Source organism: Acipenser ruthenus, chromosome 17, assembly GCF_902713425.1.
Source record: "Acipenser ruthenus chromosome 17, fAciRut3.2 maternal haplotype, whole genome shotgun sequence".
NCBI lineage: Eukaryota > Metazoa > Chordata > Actinopteri > Acipenseriformes > Acipenseridae > Acipenser > Acipenser ruthenus.
Window position 1 is genome coordinate 31,544,587 of NC_081205.1, and position 13,450 is coordinate 31,558,036.

Consider the following 13,450-nt stretch of genomic DNA (forward strand, 5'->3'; position numbering starts at 1 on the left):
AGACACAACTCTTAAGAACATATGTTTATCCAGGGGCTTAATAGCTATGAGAATTTGTGTTTGTGTCAAACATTTGAAAAACACACACTCAAAAGGTTGATTGAAAGTCTGCGCCTCTTTTCCATGCCAATCAATAAGCAAACAGTCTGTCCTGTTTTTTTTAAGCTTTTGTTTGTCTGTTGAGCTGGCTGCTCTCCCTGCTATTCTATTTGTCTCCTGTCACCTGGTCCTTTCCTCCTTGTAATGTCCCATCTCCGGCCCTGGCTCCTGGGTGTGGAATTAAAACTACTGTCTCTCCAGGGAAGGGTTCGGATTGTTTTGATGGGGCATTTCCACCATGTGAGCTTAAATTGCATCCCAAAACTGAAAAGCCTTTGTGCCCTGAGCCCTTGCTTCCTCCTCCTCCAGGGGGCCGCAATGTGACGATCTCTCTGCAGTCACGGACGGGTCACACACACATGCCCTCGGTCGTGGGCATCCTGGTCTTCACCCAGTTCTGGTACTGGTTCCCTCTCTCCCACTTCCTGTCTCTCTCCTTCACTCCCACCGCCATCATCGGCCTCAACAAGGACCTGAAGGTAACCCCCTGCCGGGCTACAATGCATTGCTCCATCGTGCTACAATTACAGTTTTACATGCACGACCTGCATCTCAATAAAGTAGAAGGTATAAATGTACAGTAAGTACTAGGGGATTGTACCGCCCACATACATTTTCGCTCCATTCCTGTCCCCCAGACGTGATTATTTTAATATCATAGTTGTTAAGTAAAAGCTTGTGTGCACCAGAATGCGAGGGGTAATTATGCCTTGGTAGCATCAGTAGAAGAAAAAAAATAACGAACACAACACCATTCGCAACAAGCCTAAAGCAAGTTTAACATACTACAGGGGTGTTACTAAAATATTTATTCCGATTACAGTACTTTGGAATGTAATCTATATAAACTAGACACAAGTTTTGTTTTATTCAGTGACAGCTGCAGCATCATGCATTGCACCTTGTTAATACTGTACCACCTAACCTTCACTATCTGTGAAACGCACAATGCGGAAATCCCTGCCTAAAACAACATCATCATCATGATAATAATAATAATAATAATAATAATAATAATAATACCGATAAATTGATTTATTTACCACAACATGCACACCCGCTATAGGTAAAGCTGATCGTTACTCCAAAATTGCGTTTAACATCACTGTTTTTTTTATTTATTTTTTATTCAGCATTATTGAATATTGTTACATATTCATTATGTAACAGTTCATTTTGAAACTCCAAAGAAGCGCAAACTATATACAGTCAGTTTTCTTCAATGTGGCTGTTTACAGGCTGTTTGCCAGGTTTACAAGCCTGTCCTGCTCTGGATTCAAAGCGGTAAGCTTTTTTGTTTGTTTACACCGAATACACAGAAGTGAGTACAGTGAGTGCAGTTTCGTGGGTAAACTTAAATAATGTTATTAACTATGCACGTTACAAAAATGTCCAGTATTAATATCCAGTATTTATCGATGTATATAATGAGGAATGGAATCAATCGAAAAATCAATGTTTCAGTTTAATCGTAGCAGCCCTAGTAAGTGCAGTGCATGCTATTGTAAAGATGCACATGCATAAGAACACTTGAACCAAGATTGAAGCCGGTGATATGTGATCTAGAAACATGTTATGATTAGAAATGCCACTGAATTAAAAGAAAAATAACTGAAGTATTTTACCAAGGTTTTTAAAGTTATTAATGCAATTTGTTTCCAAAAAGTAGTAAATTAAAGCATCTATTTTTGGAAATTAGTTAAGTGGTAATAAAACACCAGTGGTTTATCAAAGCATTTACTGGCGTATAACTTGCATATGCATCCAAATCATAAATGCCTTCTTGCCTTCGAACTGTTTCAATTTCATCGATATCTCTGCAAAAAAAAAAAAAAAAAGTAATTCTAATTGAAGCCTCTTTCCTGCCGGTCTCCATTCAGATATGCAGTAATCAGAGCAGGGGCATGCTGTCTTTCTCTTGCTGAAAGGTGACATTGTGAAGCGACTGCGCTTGTGGTAATAAATTTAAAAATCTGGATGTCTTTAACAGTGGCTTCCAGTTTATTCTGTGAATTATTAATATTGCCCTTTTAGAAAGAAGGTAATGCAGGGTAGCCTTGAACATTTTTATTTATTACCCCAAATAATATGTATTTTTTTTTTTAACAAAAGATTCACATTCTTTTTTCACCCCTCTTGCAGATGCCCAAGGTGCAGTACAGATCAAACTGTAAGCCATCCACTTTCGCTTACCCACCTGCGCTGGAAGTGCCAAAAGAGAAGGAGAAGGAGAAGGTGAGGGCTTCTTTAGCTGCTCATTTGACATCATGCTTTTGCTGCAGCAATACTAAAGAGAACTAAAAGCTTCATAGTTTTTTCAGTCCTGGTGCACTGATAGTCAATGCATACAAGTCTCCACAGTGCTACAAAGCAACTGAGTTTGCTTTAGTAAATCTTGTGTATATAAATTGTACAAATGTTCACCGCTACCGGAAACTACGGGAAAGTAAACAAGTTGTTTCCTGGTTAAATAAATGAAAACCTAAATTCTAATGCCAGGCACTCGACTGGGTTGTCGGTACTTGAAGTCTGGATGCCAGTGTTGAAATGTTTCGACTCTGCCACCCCCTGACCCTGTGCTTGTCGGCTAGGTCTCCACGGCTGTTCTCTCTATCACTGCCAAAGCCAAGAAGAAGGAAAAGGAGAAGAAAGAGAAAGAGGAGGAGAAAATGGAGGTGGTGAGTAACGAGCCATTGTACCTACCTGTGAACATGGTCTTTCTAACAGTACATGTGTGCTCACAGATTATCACCCTGATATAAGTAGAATAGCGGACATCTTTTTAAATCTGAATAATTTTTCAAAAGCTCAGTTTTTTTTTTTTATCATGGTTTTATTTGGCATTTTAACTTGGTAGTAGAGAAGCTCCAAAGGGAAATAAAATATATTTCCTCTGGGTGTCTGCCTCTCTATGTAAATTCTCCCACAACAGTTATCCCTGCGCTGGAGCTGTCCAAGAATTAACATGGTCACTAAGATTGTATTTCTGTTTGGTGCTATTTACAGGAGGAGACAGAGAAGGAAAAAGAAAAGGAGAAAGAAAAGGAAAAGGAAAAAGAGGAGAAGGAGAAGAAAAAAGAGCCGGAGCCGACATCCCAGCTTCTGGAGAACCCTGCCAGAGTCATGCCTGCCCAACTTAAAGTGCTGACCATGCCAGACACCTGCCGCTACCAGCCCTTCAAACCAGTACGTTCTGTTATTTACTGCATGCTGCGTTACCAGTCACTGTAAACCAGAGTGTGTTCGGCTACTCGCTCTTGATTTGTACTATGTTCATTTTATGCTATGCTGTAAAATGCACATATGATTTGTTTTTATTTGTTTCCCCAAAAGTATTGACAGGGTAACTTCTCATACCCCATAAAGTTCACATAGGCAGTTTCATCAGTGAAAAAAATGCAATCAGAAAATTGTCTGAAGGGGATACACACACACACTCCAACTATGAGCAGCGCAAACCAGTGCCTACTTCTTCTATAGACTTTCAGACATTTCAAACCAATGCAGGTGTCTGATGCGTCGACAGCATTGCTAGAAACTTGGTTATTTAACTAGTTTGCTCAGTAGATTTGCTTAGCTGTGAACCTAGCTTTTCATAGTACCACAAGCTGGATGCGTTTTATGTGAAGGCGTGGTACATCCAGATATATCGGCTGCTGGCCTTTGAGATGGGCTTGTGCTTCGTTCAGTGATTCATTAAGAGACTATCGGGGTGTAATTAACATGGTTCTATGATGGCAGATTATTAATTGTTGCAAAGGAGGGGTAGGAAAGCATTTTGTTGCTCTAATTACTTTACTTTAATGGGATCTAAATTCTTCATCCCTGGAAAGGAAATGAGGGTCAGGACCCCTTTGCTAATGTTTTTTTAATGCATAAATTGCAGCTCCCTGAGGACATGGTTCAGGACATCATGTCAGGGAGGATTCTTATTGTATTATTTATTAACAAAATGTATTCACATCACCAAAACAAGCTCACTTGTGCGTGTCATTCTGACAATTGGTGCTCTTTGATAAGCACACAAGGTTAATTACCCCTAAAGCTAATCTCCTGGAAGTTACACTCCTTTGGAGTTTTTGACAGCCACATTTGATATTGAATTGTTTGATGTATGGTTCTTGTATATTTTGAGAAGTGACATGGAGAACCCAGGGAGGGAAATAAGACTCCTAATTCATAGCTTGTTTCACCCATTCCAGCTTTTACTACGAGTTTGATTATCCACAGTGTATAGGTAAGAAGCTCAGGTGTGTCTTACTAAACTCACAGTAAAACCAGGAATGGATTAAACTGCTATGCAATGGCAGTCTTATTGCCATTCCTGGTACTGGATTTTCTCTGGATCAATTGTCCACTGTTACTGATACATTTTTATATATTTTGGGCAGCAGTGTGGAGTAGTGGTTAGGGCTTTGGACTCTTGACCAGAGGGTCGTGGGTTCAATCCCAGGTGGGGGACACTGCTGCTGTACCCTTGAGCAAGGTACTTTACCTAGATTGCTCCAGTAAAAACCCAACTGTATAAATGGGTAATTGTATGTAAAAATAATGTCATATCTTGTAACAATTGTAAGTCGCCCTGGATAAGGGCGTCTGCTAAGAAATAAATAATAAGTCACCCTCTCCCCGTCGTCCTCCCCTACCCCCCCTTTGGCAGTGCCCCTAACCGGTCTCCTTGCTTCCCAACACAGCTGCACATCGGGGGGATTATCATCATGAAGGACACCAGTGAGGAGGATGAGGAGCTGGTAGAGTCGGTGGACGCCCACGGCCCCAAGATCGAGGAGGAAGAGGTAGAGCCCGAGGTCCCAGATCCCTTCGAGTACGTTGATGAATAAAAACCACACTTCTCAGATTCTCAGGTACGCAACCCTTCATGCTCCAGCTGAGCTTTATTTACCAGGAAGAAACCTTTTTTAGAATAATATAGATATATATATATATACACATAGTCGTGCACGTATTTTGATATCTATTAATATCAGTCTTGCAAAACACAGAAATATAATAACACAATTGCAATATCAAACAAATATGGACGTTAACAGATATGTACATATGAAAAGCAATAACTTACTTTAACTTAGTGGTGTGTTGCTTCAGTATCCATGGAGAAAAACAGGGTCTTGTTATAGTTTGCTATTCCATCATCAGCCACCTCAAAACCGAAAAAAATTTTATACTTAACTACGCTCAGACTTCGGAAGAAATTGAATCTTCAGCTGCTCTGTGTCTAAATGCTGTCTCATGACACCTCAAGGTATTAAGTATGGTGTCCTGCTTAATTTTACATTATTTTGAGATGTGTTTTGACACGGACAAAATGCAGTGAACCGCTGACGCATACGCATATCTCAAAGTAATGCAGCATGCAAATAGTGTTTGGTACCTAAACCCCATCAATGGAATAAAATGGTTAAATAATACTTTAGGGTGTGGTGTTTGCTGAGACTGACAGTGATTGGTATGCACAGGGTTTGTTGTAACTTAATATAAAATAAACTTGATATACTGCATTTCTATTTTCAGCAGTATTAGCAACAAAAAGTATGTCTCTGCGAGCGTACATTAATTTTTTTTTTAAATCCCATGATAAGGAAATTATCAATGTCATAGCAAAATGTCTAAATTGGTGACCATTATATTTTAGTCCTCTGGTCTTTTGGACACTGCCCACCGCGTACTTACCAGTTTATGCGAATACAATGTTACGTTTCAGTCCCATTAAGTAATGGAAAGCTACATTCCGTTATAATAACCGTTTGTTTTTATAGTTAGGTAGTGCTGATAAAGGTTATACCATGCTGCCAAAAAACAGTCAAGTTCCATTTAATGTGTTCCTTTTTGTGGGTTACAACGTTAATTCATTTTAAAAGGATCTCCTTTTTTCCTCTCCTGGCTGAGGCTGCCTGTAATGTCAATCATAGAAAATGTTGGTTATGCTTTATTGTCTCGCTTTGCCCCTAGATGGCATTGAGATTGATAGTTCTGGCCATTAGGAGATCTTAACAGTCCGATCTCTAGACTCTCCCAGCTCCCACAGATTTATGTGCATGGAATGTAAACAAACGAAGACCACCGTTGCACATGATTCTAAACACTTTTAAGATGTACCTTGAAAAGAGGATCTTGGTTGTTTTTGGCAGATAATCCCAACTTTAAAAGGTCTGCTTTTGTTTTTTTTAAATCATAAGCGTCAAGAAAAATAAGTGAGAGAACGAATAAATCCATCCTGGTATTTCCATAATGTATGTATGCAAACTCTAGTCCGTTAAAACCCCTTTATTTTTTAAGCTAGTTTATTTGAATGTGTAATTACCAGCCTGTTGTCTTTCTCCCAACAGAGTAATAAAGTGCTGCGTGACTACTTTCAAATATAGTAAACCATATATGTATACAAGCAGAGATTTTAATGGTGTGTCACTGTGTGCAAAAGGATCCAGTGCTGTTTTTGTTGATGTAGTTCTAAATTACACTTGGGACCTCAGAGTAACAACCGTCTTTTTGTTAGCAGATCTCAACCCTTGCAAGCTGGTTTACTTGGACTGTACCTATTGAGCTTTTTCTTCAGCACCAGATCTATACATTTTTTTTAAAGCTTTTTCTTGCGTAGTTTGAGCATTTTTGTTTATTTTTGAGCACAAAACAGTTGTACACAGCTTTTTACTGTTTTCCCATCTGGAATAGGTTTAAACATTGCACGTGTGTAGTCCAGTATAATTGAATTGCATTTGAAATACTCTTTGCAGTCCTATGTAACACACTGCATTATGTGCACCCCCCCTCCCCTTTCCTGCAGGTCATGCAATGAGATCTTCGCTCTGCGAGGCAGCCCTGCAGAGAGACACAGACGCAGCCTGCAACGACACCACTCTAGTATTTTACACTGTCCTTCCTTTGTCTGGCCAGAGAGTTTCTCATCAAATGTTTTACACTTCAGTTTATTCTGTAACAGTTATCATTGCCACTCGGTTCAATAAAATATATATATATATATGTATGTATACTTTATTGGAGAAAATAACATTTGAATTTAATGTTATGAATATATTTTGTCTCCTGAAACTTCATAATAATATGCATTAATGCAACATGTAGTGTTTACAAAAAAGGAAGAAAATAGGTGTAAATAAAACTAGGTGATCACCAGGTGATCAATAAGTGTATTAGTTACAAGACATATGACAAACATTTGCTGTTCCTACAAGTGCAGTGAAACTTTCTACACCTCTTATATATTGGTGCTTTGTGTATTCCAGATCGCTCTAAACATGCAGAATGGTTTGCTCAAGGAAGGAACTTCAAAATGTCGTTTGAATTGTTTTGTTTTATGTTTCCTGCACTATTTTATGGTGGTTATCATTGCAGACACCACAGCAGTAGAAATGTAAAATACCAGTTAATGAAATTTGAAGCTACCTTATCTGTAAAGGTTTTTATTTTTCCTGGAGGTGGATGGGGGGGTATTTAAATTCAGATCTTTTTTTGATATATATATATAAAGAATTGAGGGTTTTTAAGCTTTTGTTTTCACACCCTCTGCATAAAGAATTTTGCTGTTCTCTTGATTGATCTTCCGGTCTGTGTCACAGAAAAATAAGTTAAAGCATCTTTAATTGCAAAATGACTGCTGCTTTTAATGAGAACACAAAAAAGGAAACCTATGTAAAACTTTTTTTTTTGTTTGTTTTTTGTTTTTGTTTATGCCATACCTCCAGCGGCTCTGGGGGTGTGTTATACAAGTACAGCCTCAAACCGTAATAAATACTTTTCTCTAAAACTTATTGAGAGCTTCAGTGAACTGGTTTTATTGGCCGCACTTTATATTTAACAACCAAGGAGGTGTTAATGCAGTATTATAGGTCGTAACCTTTTACATGAAAGTTGATTGAAAGTGTCTAATCCATTTCTTTTTAAATGCTACAGCGTGTGGGAAAGCGGCTAGGCTTGTTAAAGATAAGACTGCAGTTCCACAGTTCATTTTAGTAAGACACATGTCTCAAAGTTGCTGGCTGTTTGTCAAGCACCCCTCTCCTCTTCTAGTGTATTGAAGGGAACAAAATCCTGCTGCAAAACAACTTCTCAACATTGTTTATAGACTTCTCAACAGCGGGGGCCAGGAATGACTGGGGAATGTATACCAGCTCTTAAAACAGACTGTGTTTCAGCAAGGAGCTTTCAAGTGAGGCATCTTTGTAGAGCACAACACAGGAGAAATATCCTAACGGGGTGATGCACTGGGAAGTCGTAGCAGCAATACCTTGCATTCTGCAAATATCTACGTTCTGCACACTTCAAACAGCTCTCTCAGCTGTATTAATTACCAAGCACGGGCTTCCAGAGTACTGTGTTGCTGAGTGGTCACAGGTGTTGAGAAGCTGAAGTATGCATAGTTGATGCCAGGCCTGTGTTGGTGTCAGTACAATTGGGACTCCCAATGCATACTATCATCACCTCATGCCTCATCCAATATCCATTTTGCATAGAGGAGTGTTGTGTGATAATTCAGTACACATTTTGTAACACCTAATATACACACCTCAATGCCATTAAAGAAAAGGAGAGGAGGCTCTATGTTCGTCCTAGGTAACCCATTCCATACCCTCAGCCACTCTGTAGGTGAAGAAGTGTCTCCTTCCCCTGTAATTATGTAGAAGCTGTGTATTCATGTAGCAATTGGACCACACTTTGTAGCAGAAGGTGCTTTCTGCTGTTCCTCAATTCACTCCTCATAACAAACTGATGCGTTTAAAATATTACAAATTACTGTGTCTGGATTTATGTTTTAATTTATGTGATTGGAGAAATGACTCCAATGGTTGTCCTCATCGGCGTCATGTGATAATGGAATCGGAGACAGTGTAACAATGCATGTCAGTTGGTGTTAATTAAGAAGGCTGTCCATTGTCTCCCAGCTGACCCCACGCCCCTGGTGTCTGGGCAGACCCACGGACTCGGGCAGGGCAGTGTAGGGGTCTGGCACCAAACTGACCTGAACTCTGCTCTCCCCAGGGCCATCCACCGCCCTTCTTCCTCTAGCATATCATCATTTGTTGTTATTTCAGAGTTTGCCAAGAGTCTAATTGCTAGTGAAAGCAGAAGGACTGGAGCACTCCCATGTTTCTGCAGAGAAGGTCCAGCACATCCGAGCTTGGCGCGGAATTGTGCGAGTCAAGTCCAGAGAAGACTGGAAGAACCTACTTTATAGAATTTACTCCTGGCACCTACAGTGACCAGGAGGTTATGTCCACCTCTTGTGGATGCCCAACAATGCGTCTCCTGCAACTATCTCGCAAAACACAAACAAGAATGCTTAAGATGACATCACAAGAGGCTGTCCTTTCATGTGTAAAAGTATATACAGGACTGGGACCATACAGGAACATTCATTTTGTTTCTTTTTTAAGTTGATTGTTTTTTTTTTTTTTAATAGTTTTCCTTGCAATGCAAACTAGGTCAGAGTCCTAGCGAAGTGCTTGCAGTGAATGTGAGGGTACAGAGCTGGTACTGGCTTTGATTCTCCTCCTTGTCCTGATCTCATTGTCCTTGTCTCTGTCTTTCCTTATGCAGACTGATGTGCTCTTGTCCTCTGTTTCACCATCTGTGCTTCCTTTTTTATTTATTAACTGTGACTCCTGTTTGTACTTTGCTATTTGTGGTATTTTTAGTATTAAAAAAAAATGTAAGCTGTCCTTCAGTATTAAGTACATAGCTGACAACATAGACAATACATGCATGGTTTCAACAAATGTCCTGGCAGCTGCAGGAATATAAGCAGACATCGTGTCCTTGGTAACGAGGTATGGGGGGGGGGCGCTTGGGTGCCTGCAACCACAGCAATAAAAAACATGCTGTCTAGATCATAACCGCCAATAACAACTACAGGTGCTTGGATGGATTGATTGATAAAATCAAGGTGTGTGTGTGTGGAGGTTCTAAGATTGAAATCAAGTTGAAGAAGGGGCTGAGCAGGATTAAACCTGTACAGAACACTCGTAGTGACATCATTAGCATAATCAGACATGAACAGCAAAATGTTACAGGAAGATCGGACAGGTGCGTTTTGTCAGCTGTTCCCTCTGTTCAGGTGTGTTTTGTCAGCTGTTCCCTCTGTTCAGGTGCGTTTTGTCAGCTGTTCCTTCTGTTCAGGTGCGTTTTGTCAGCTGTTCCCTCTGTTCAGGTGCGTTTTGTCAGCTGTTCCTTCTGTTCAGGTGCATTTTGTCAGCTGTTCCTTCTGTTCAGGTGCGTTTTGTCAGCTGTTCCCTCTGTACAGGTGCGTTTTGTCAGCTGTTCCCTCTGTTCAGGTGCGTTTTGTCAGCTGTTCCTTCTGTTCAGCCTCTGGATGCTACCTGTCTGCAAGAGCATCCGGAATCTAAATTGGCTTGAGAATGGTATTGAGCTGTGTTGCTTACTCTTCTGTGACAGGTTCGAGTTTAAGACCTACGTGTTTATAGTTTTTTTTGTAATACTGGGAGTAGCAAAAATCCATTGTGAGAAAGCTTTCTTCAAGCATCAAACTGAACTCCTGAAAACTGGCATTAATAAGAAATGATTACTAGGATTACGTCACTAGTTGCACAGTGCAAGGATACTTTCTGTAACCCTTCAATTAACTGTTCGCACAACATAAAGATGCCAAAGGAATCTGTGTAACATACTGGTTAACAAAAACACTCAGAGGACTTATTCAAATGCATTGCATTTCTTCAAAGCGGGAGGGTCACAGTGAGTCTCATAATGTAGACATTCAAATGCATTGCATTTCTCAAAGTGGGCCAGTCACAGTGAATCTCATTATTATTATTATTATTATTATTATTATTATTGTTGTTATTGTTATTGTTATTGTTATTATTATTTATTTCTTAGCAGACGCCCTTAGGCATGGGTGACTTACAGTTGTAAACAAAAATACATTTCAAGAATCACAGTACAAGTAATAATGCAATTAAGAGCAAGATAAAAAATATCGATCTGTTATTTCTAAGCAAAGATTACATGGAATCAGATTTTTTTAATGTTAAATTTAATTGAAGTACAATCTGTAATAATTTTAAAATGCTTTTAATTATTTGACAGCACAACAGTAATGTTTGTGCATTAACTATCTAATAGATGGAACGATTACAAACAAGAGATATACAAATCCCCCCCCACCCCCTCTTGTACCCCCCCTTCGTCTGTCCTGCATTGCATTTGTTTATCAGTAAAATGAGCATCAATAATTGCCTGTCTTCTTGCAGGCGTGCTGCATATGAATATTATCAATCTGTGTTTTATCATTTACTTTTTTTGCATACTGTTCCCAAGGCCCTTGACTGACATCAACTACATCAATGAACCTGTCAAAAAAACAAAATACTAAGCGCTGACATCATCTTTTTCAATAGTGTGTGTTTCCATCAATGTGGATATGGGCTCATTTCCCCTGCATTAAATTCTAAACATACCCTCTGCAAATCTATCCTATCTGTATCCAAATTGCTGTGATGTCCAAGATGGTCTGGATGCTAAAGCAAATATGTACATTTTACAAATAGTACTGGTAGTGGAGTACTTCTCCTTAATCAAATGCTACCAGTGATACCGTGACTCATTAAACCGCATGTCACTTGAAGACTGTTAAACCATGCTTTGAAAATGAACTAATAAACCTTCATGAGCTGCACACATTTTATTCATCAAATCTGGCTTAAACAGGGCCTCTTTTGTGATCCCTTTCATAATGATAATGCAAGTGAAATAGCGTTTTGGAGGAGAGCCACTGCCTTTTTTCCCGTGCTTAGCACTGCTTTTAATCAACTCTGAAGAAGCAGGGAAGGTAGTGTTCTGTTGGTTTCCATAGTTACTGATTCCTTCTCGTGATAATCTTGCTCCTGCTCCTGAGCTCCTCCTTGCACTGAACCTGCAGGGTCACGGTCAGCAGGCAAGAGGAAAAGACTCCGACAAAGCGACATGACAAGAAAAACACGTCCATCCCACGCTTTTGGAACGTCTGTTCTTAAAAGAAAGCAAGCTGGAACAAGAAGATTAATGGCAGTGCCACACGACCAAACAGCATGCTTTTGAAATTGCCGGAAAAAAAGAAAAGCAAACAAAGTAGACGTTTTTGAGGTCTGATTCAAGCCAGGCTTGAAGCCCGGGCAGTTTCTGCAGGTCTGCTTTTTCTCAAATGTGGCTCCTGTAGCCATAAAGGAGATCTTGAGCCGGTCTCGTGGCAAATTTCACCCCCTACGAAATGTGCCCCCCTCCCCCCCCAAAAGCATGTATTCCATTCCTGATTGCAGCAACATTTGCTCTGAAACCACACACACACACACTAATGACCAATTAATCACTATGTTTACACGCCCCTAAGGATTCTGTTTGTTTTTTTTATTATTTATTTAGCAAGCCCATCATGCACAAGTTCTAGCAGTGATAGCAAAGAGAGGATGGTTTTGTATGGAAATGGATAGGTGGAAAGGAACTTACACAGTAGGGGTCTGATTTAGATGTTCATGTTAAATAGGTGGGGAGGATACAAAACCTCAGAAAACACCATCAGAGTTACTCCAGATTTAAAGGGTGGCCGTAGATCTGCCATGGTTTACATAATTAAAATGGACCCTTTACCAGTCTGTCGTCAGTTCCACTTGTAAATTGATTTGACACCAATTGGCCTAAAGTGGCATGGTCTGCTACCAGTGCATTATCAGCATCATTCACTGCTTGATGTGTGCCTGCGCTCAGTAGATAACCCGAGACAGAACGAGCAATAGGCTGCTAAAGCAGATTGAACTGCAATCAGAGTGGAGCTGGAATTGGGGACCTTTGAGGAGATGTGAAACTGTGTGCATGCAGCTGTATATGTGTGTGTGTGTGTTTATCTGTGTATCTGCGTGTATGCATCTGTGTGTATCTGCTTATCTGTGTGCAAGTGTGTGTTTATAACTGCATGCATGCATCTGTGTGTGTGTATCTGTGTATCTGCTTATCTGCATGCAAGCGTGTGTGTGTGTGTGTGTGTGTGTTCCTCTGTATATCTGCTTATCTGCATGCAAGCGTGTATCTGCATGCATGCATCTGTGCGTGTGTGTGTGTGTTTGTAATCATGCTGGAGAAGCTCAGGAGCAGGAAGAAGTCTGTCCTAATCATCTTGGGGGCTGGTCAGGGTGCTGTCTGCTGATCCACACGGTTCCTTTCAGTGGCGCCAGGGTGCCACACAATTGCATTTCAGATGAGCAGGCCTATTTTTTATCTTACAGTTATCAGGCCAGTCCTTTCCTGTGGTGTACAATTGACGTGTTTTCATGATTGTGTTAAAACCAAGAGTATAAAGGGTAGGGTGCTGCCAGAGGCAGAGTGA

General features: G+C 40.1%; 1 protein-coding gene across 2 annotated transcripts in view; it reads left to right on the forward strand.

The window, feature by feature from the left end:
- Positions 1-7,886, forward strand: part of LOC117423054 (26S proteasome non-ATPase regulatory subunit 1) — a 55,266-nt gene extending 47,380 nt beyond the window's left edge. The window contains exons 20-25 of one of the 2 annotated variants that reach the window (XM_034038434.3): positions 409-578; positions 2,242-2,334; positions 2,691-2,777; positions 3,106-3,285; positions 4,794-4,964; positions 6,902-7,886. In XM_034038434.3, coding sequence (XP_033894325.3) covers positions 409-578; positions 2,242-2,334; positions 2,691-2,777; positions 3,106-3,285; positions 4,794-4,940 — 677 coding nt within the window. In that variant the 3' untranslated portion in view covers positions 4,941-4,964; positions 6,902-7,886. Of the gene's footprint in view, positions 1-408; positions 579-1,232; positions 1,383-2,241; positions 2,335-2,690; positions 2,778-3,105; positions 3,286-4,793; positions 4,965-6,901 lie in introns of those variants that run through there. The other variant, XM_058990395.1, reaches the window with a different exon arrangement.
- Positions 7,887-13,450: the final 5,564 nt, after the last annotated feature.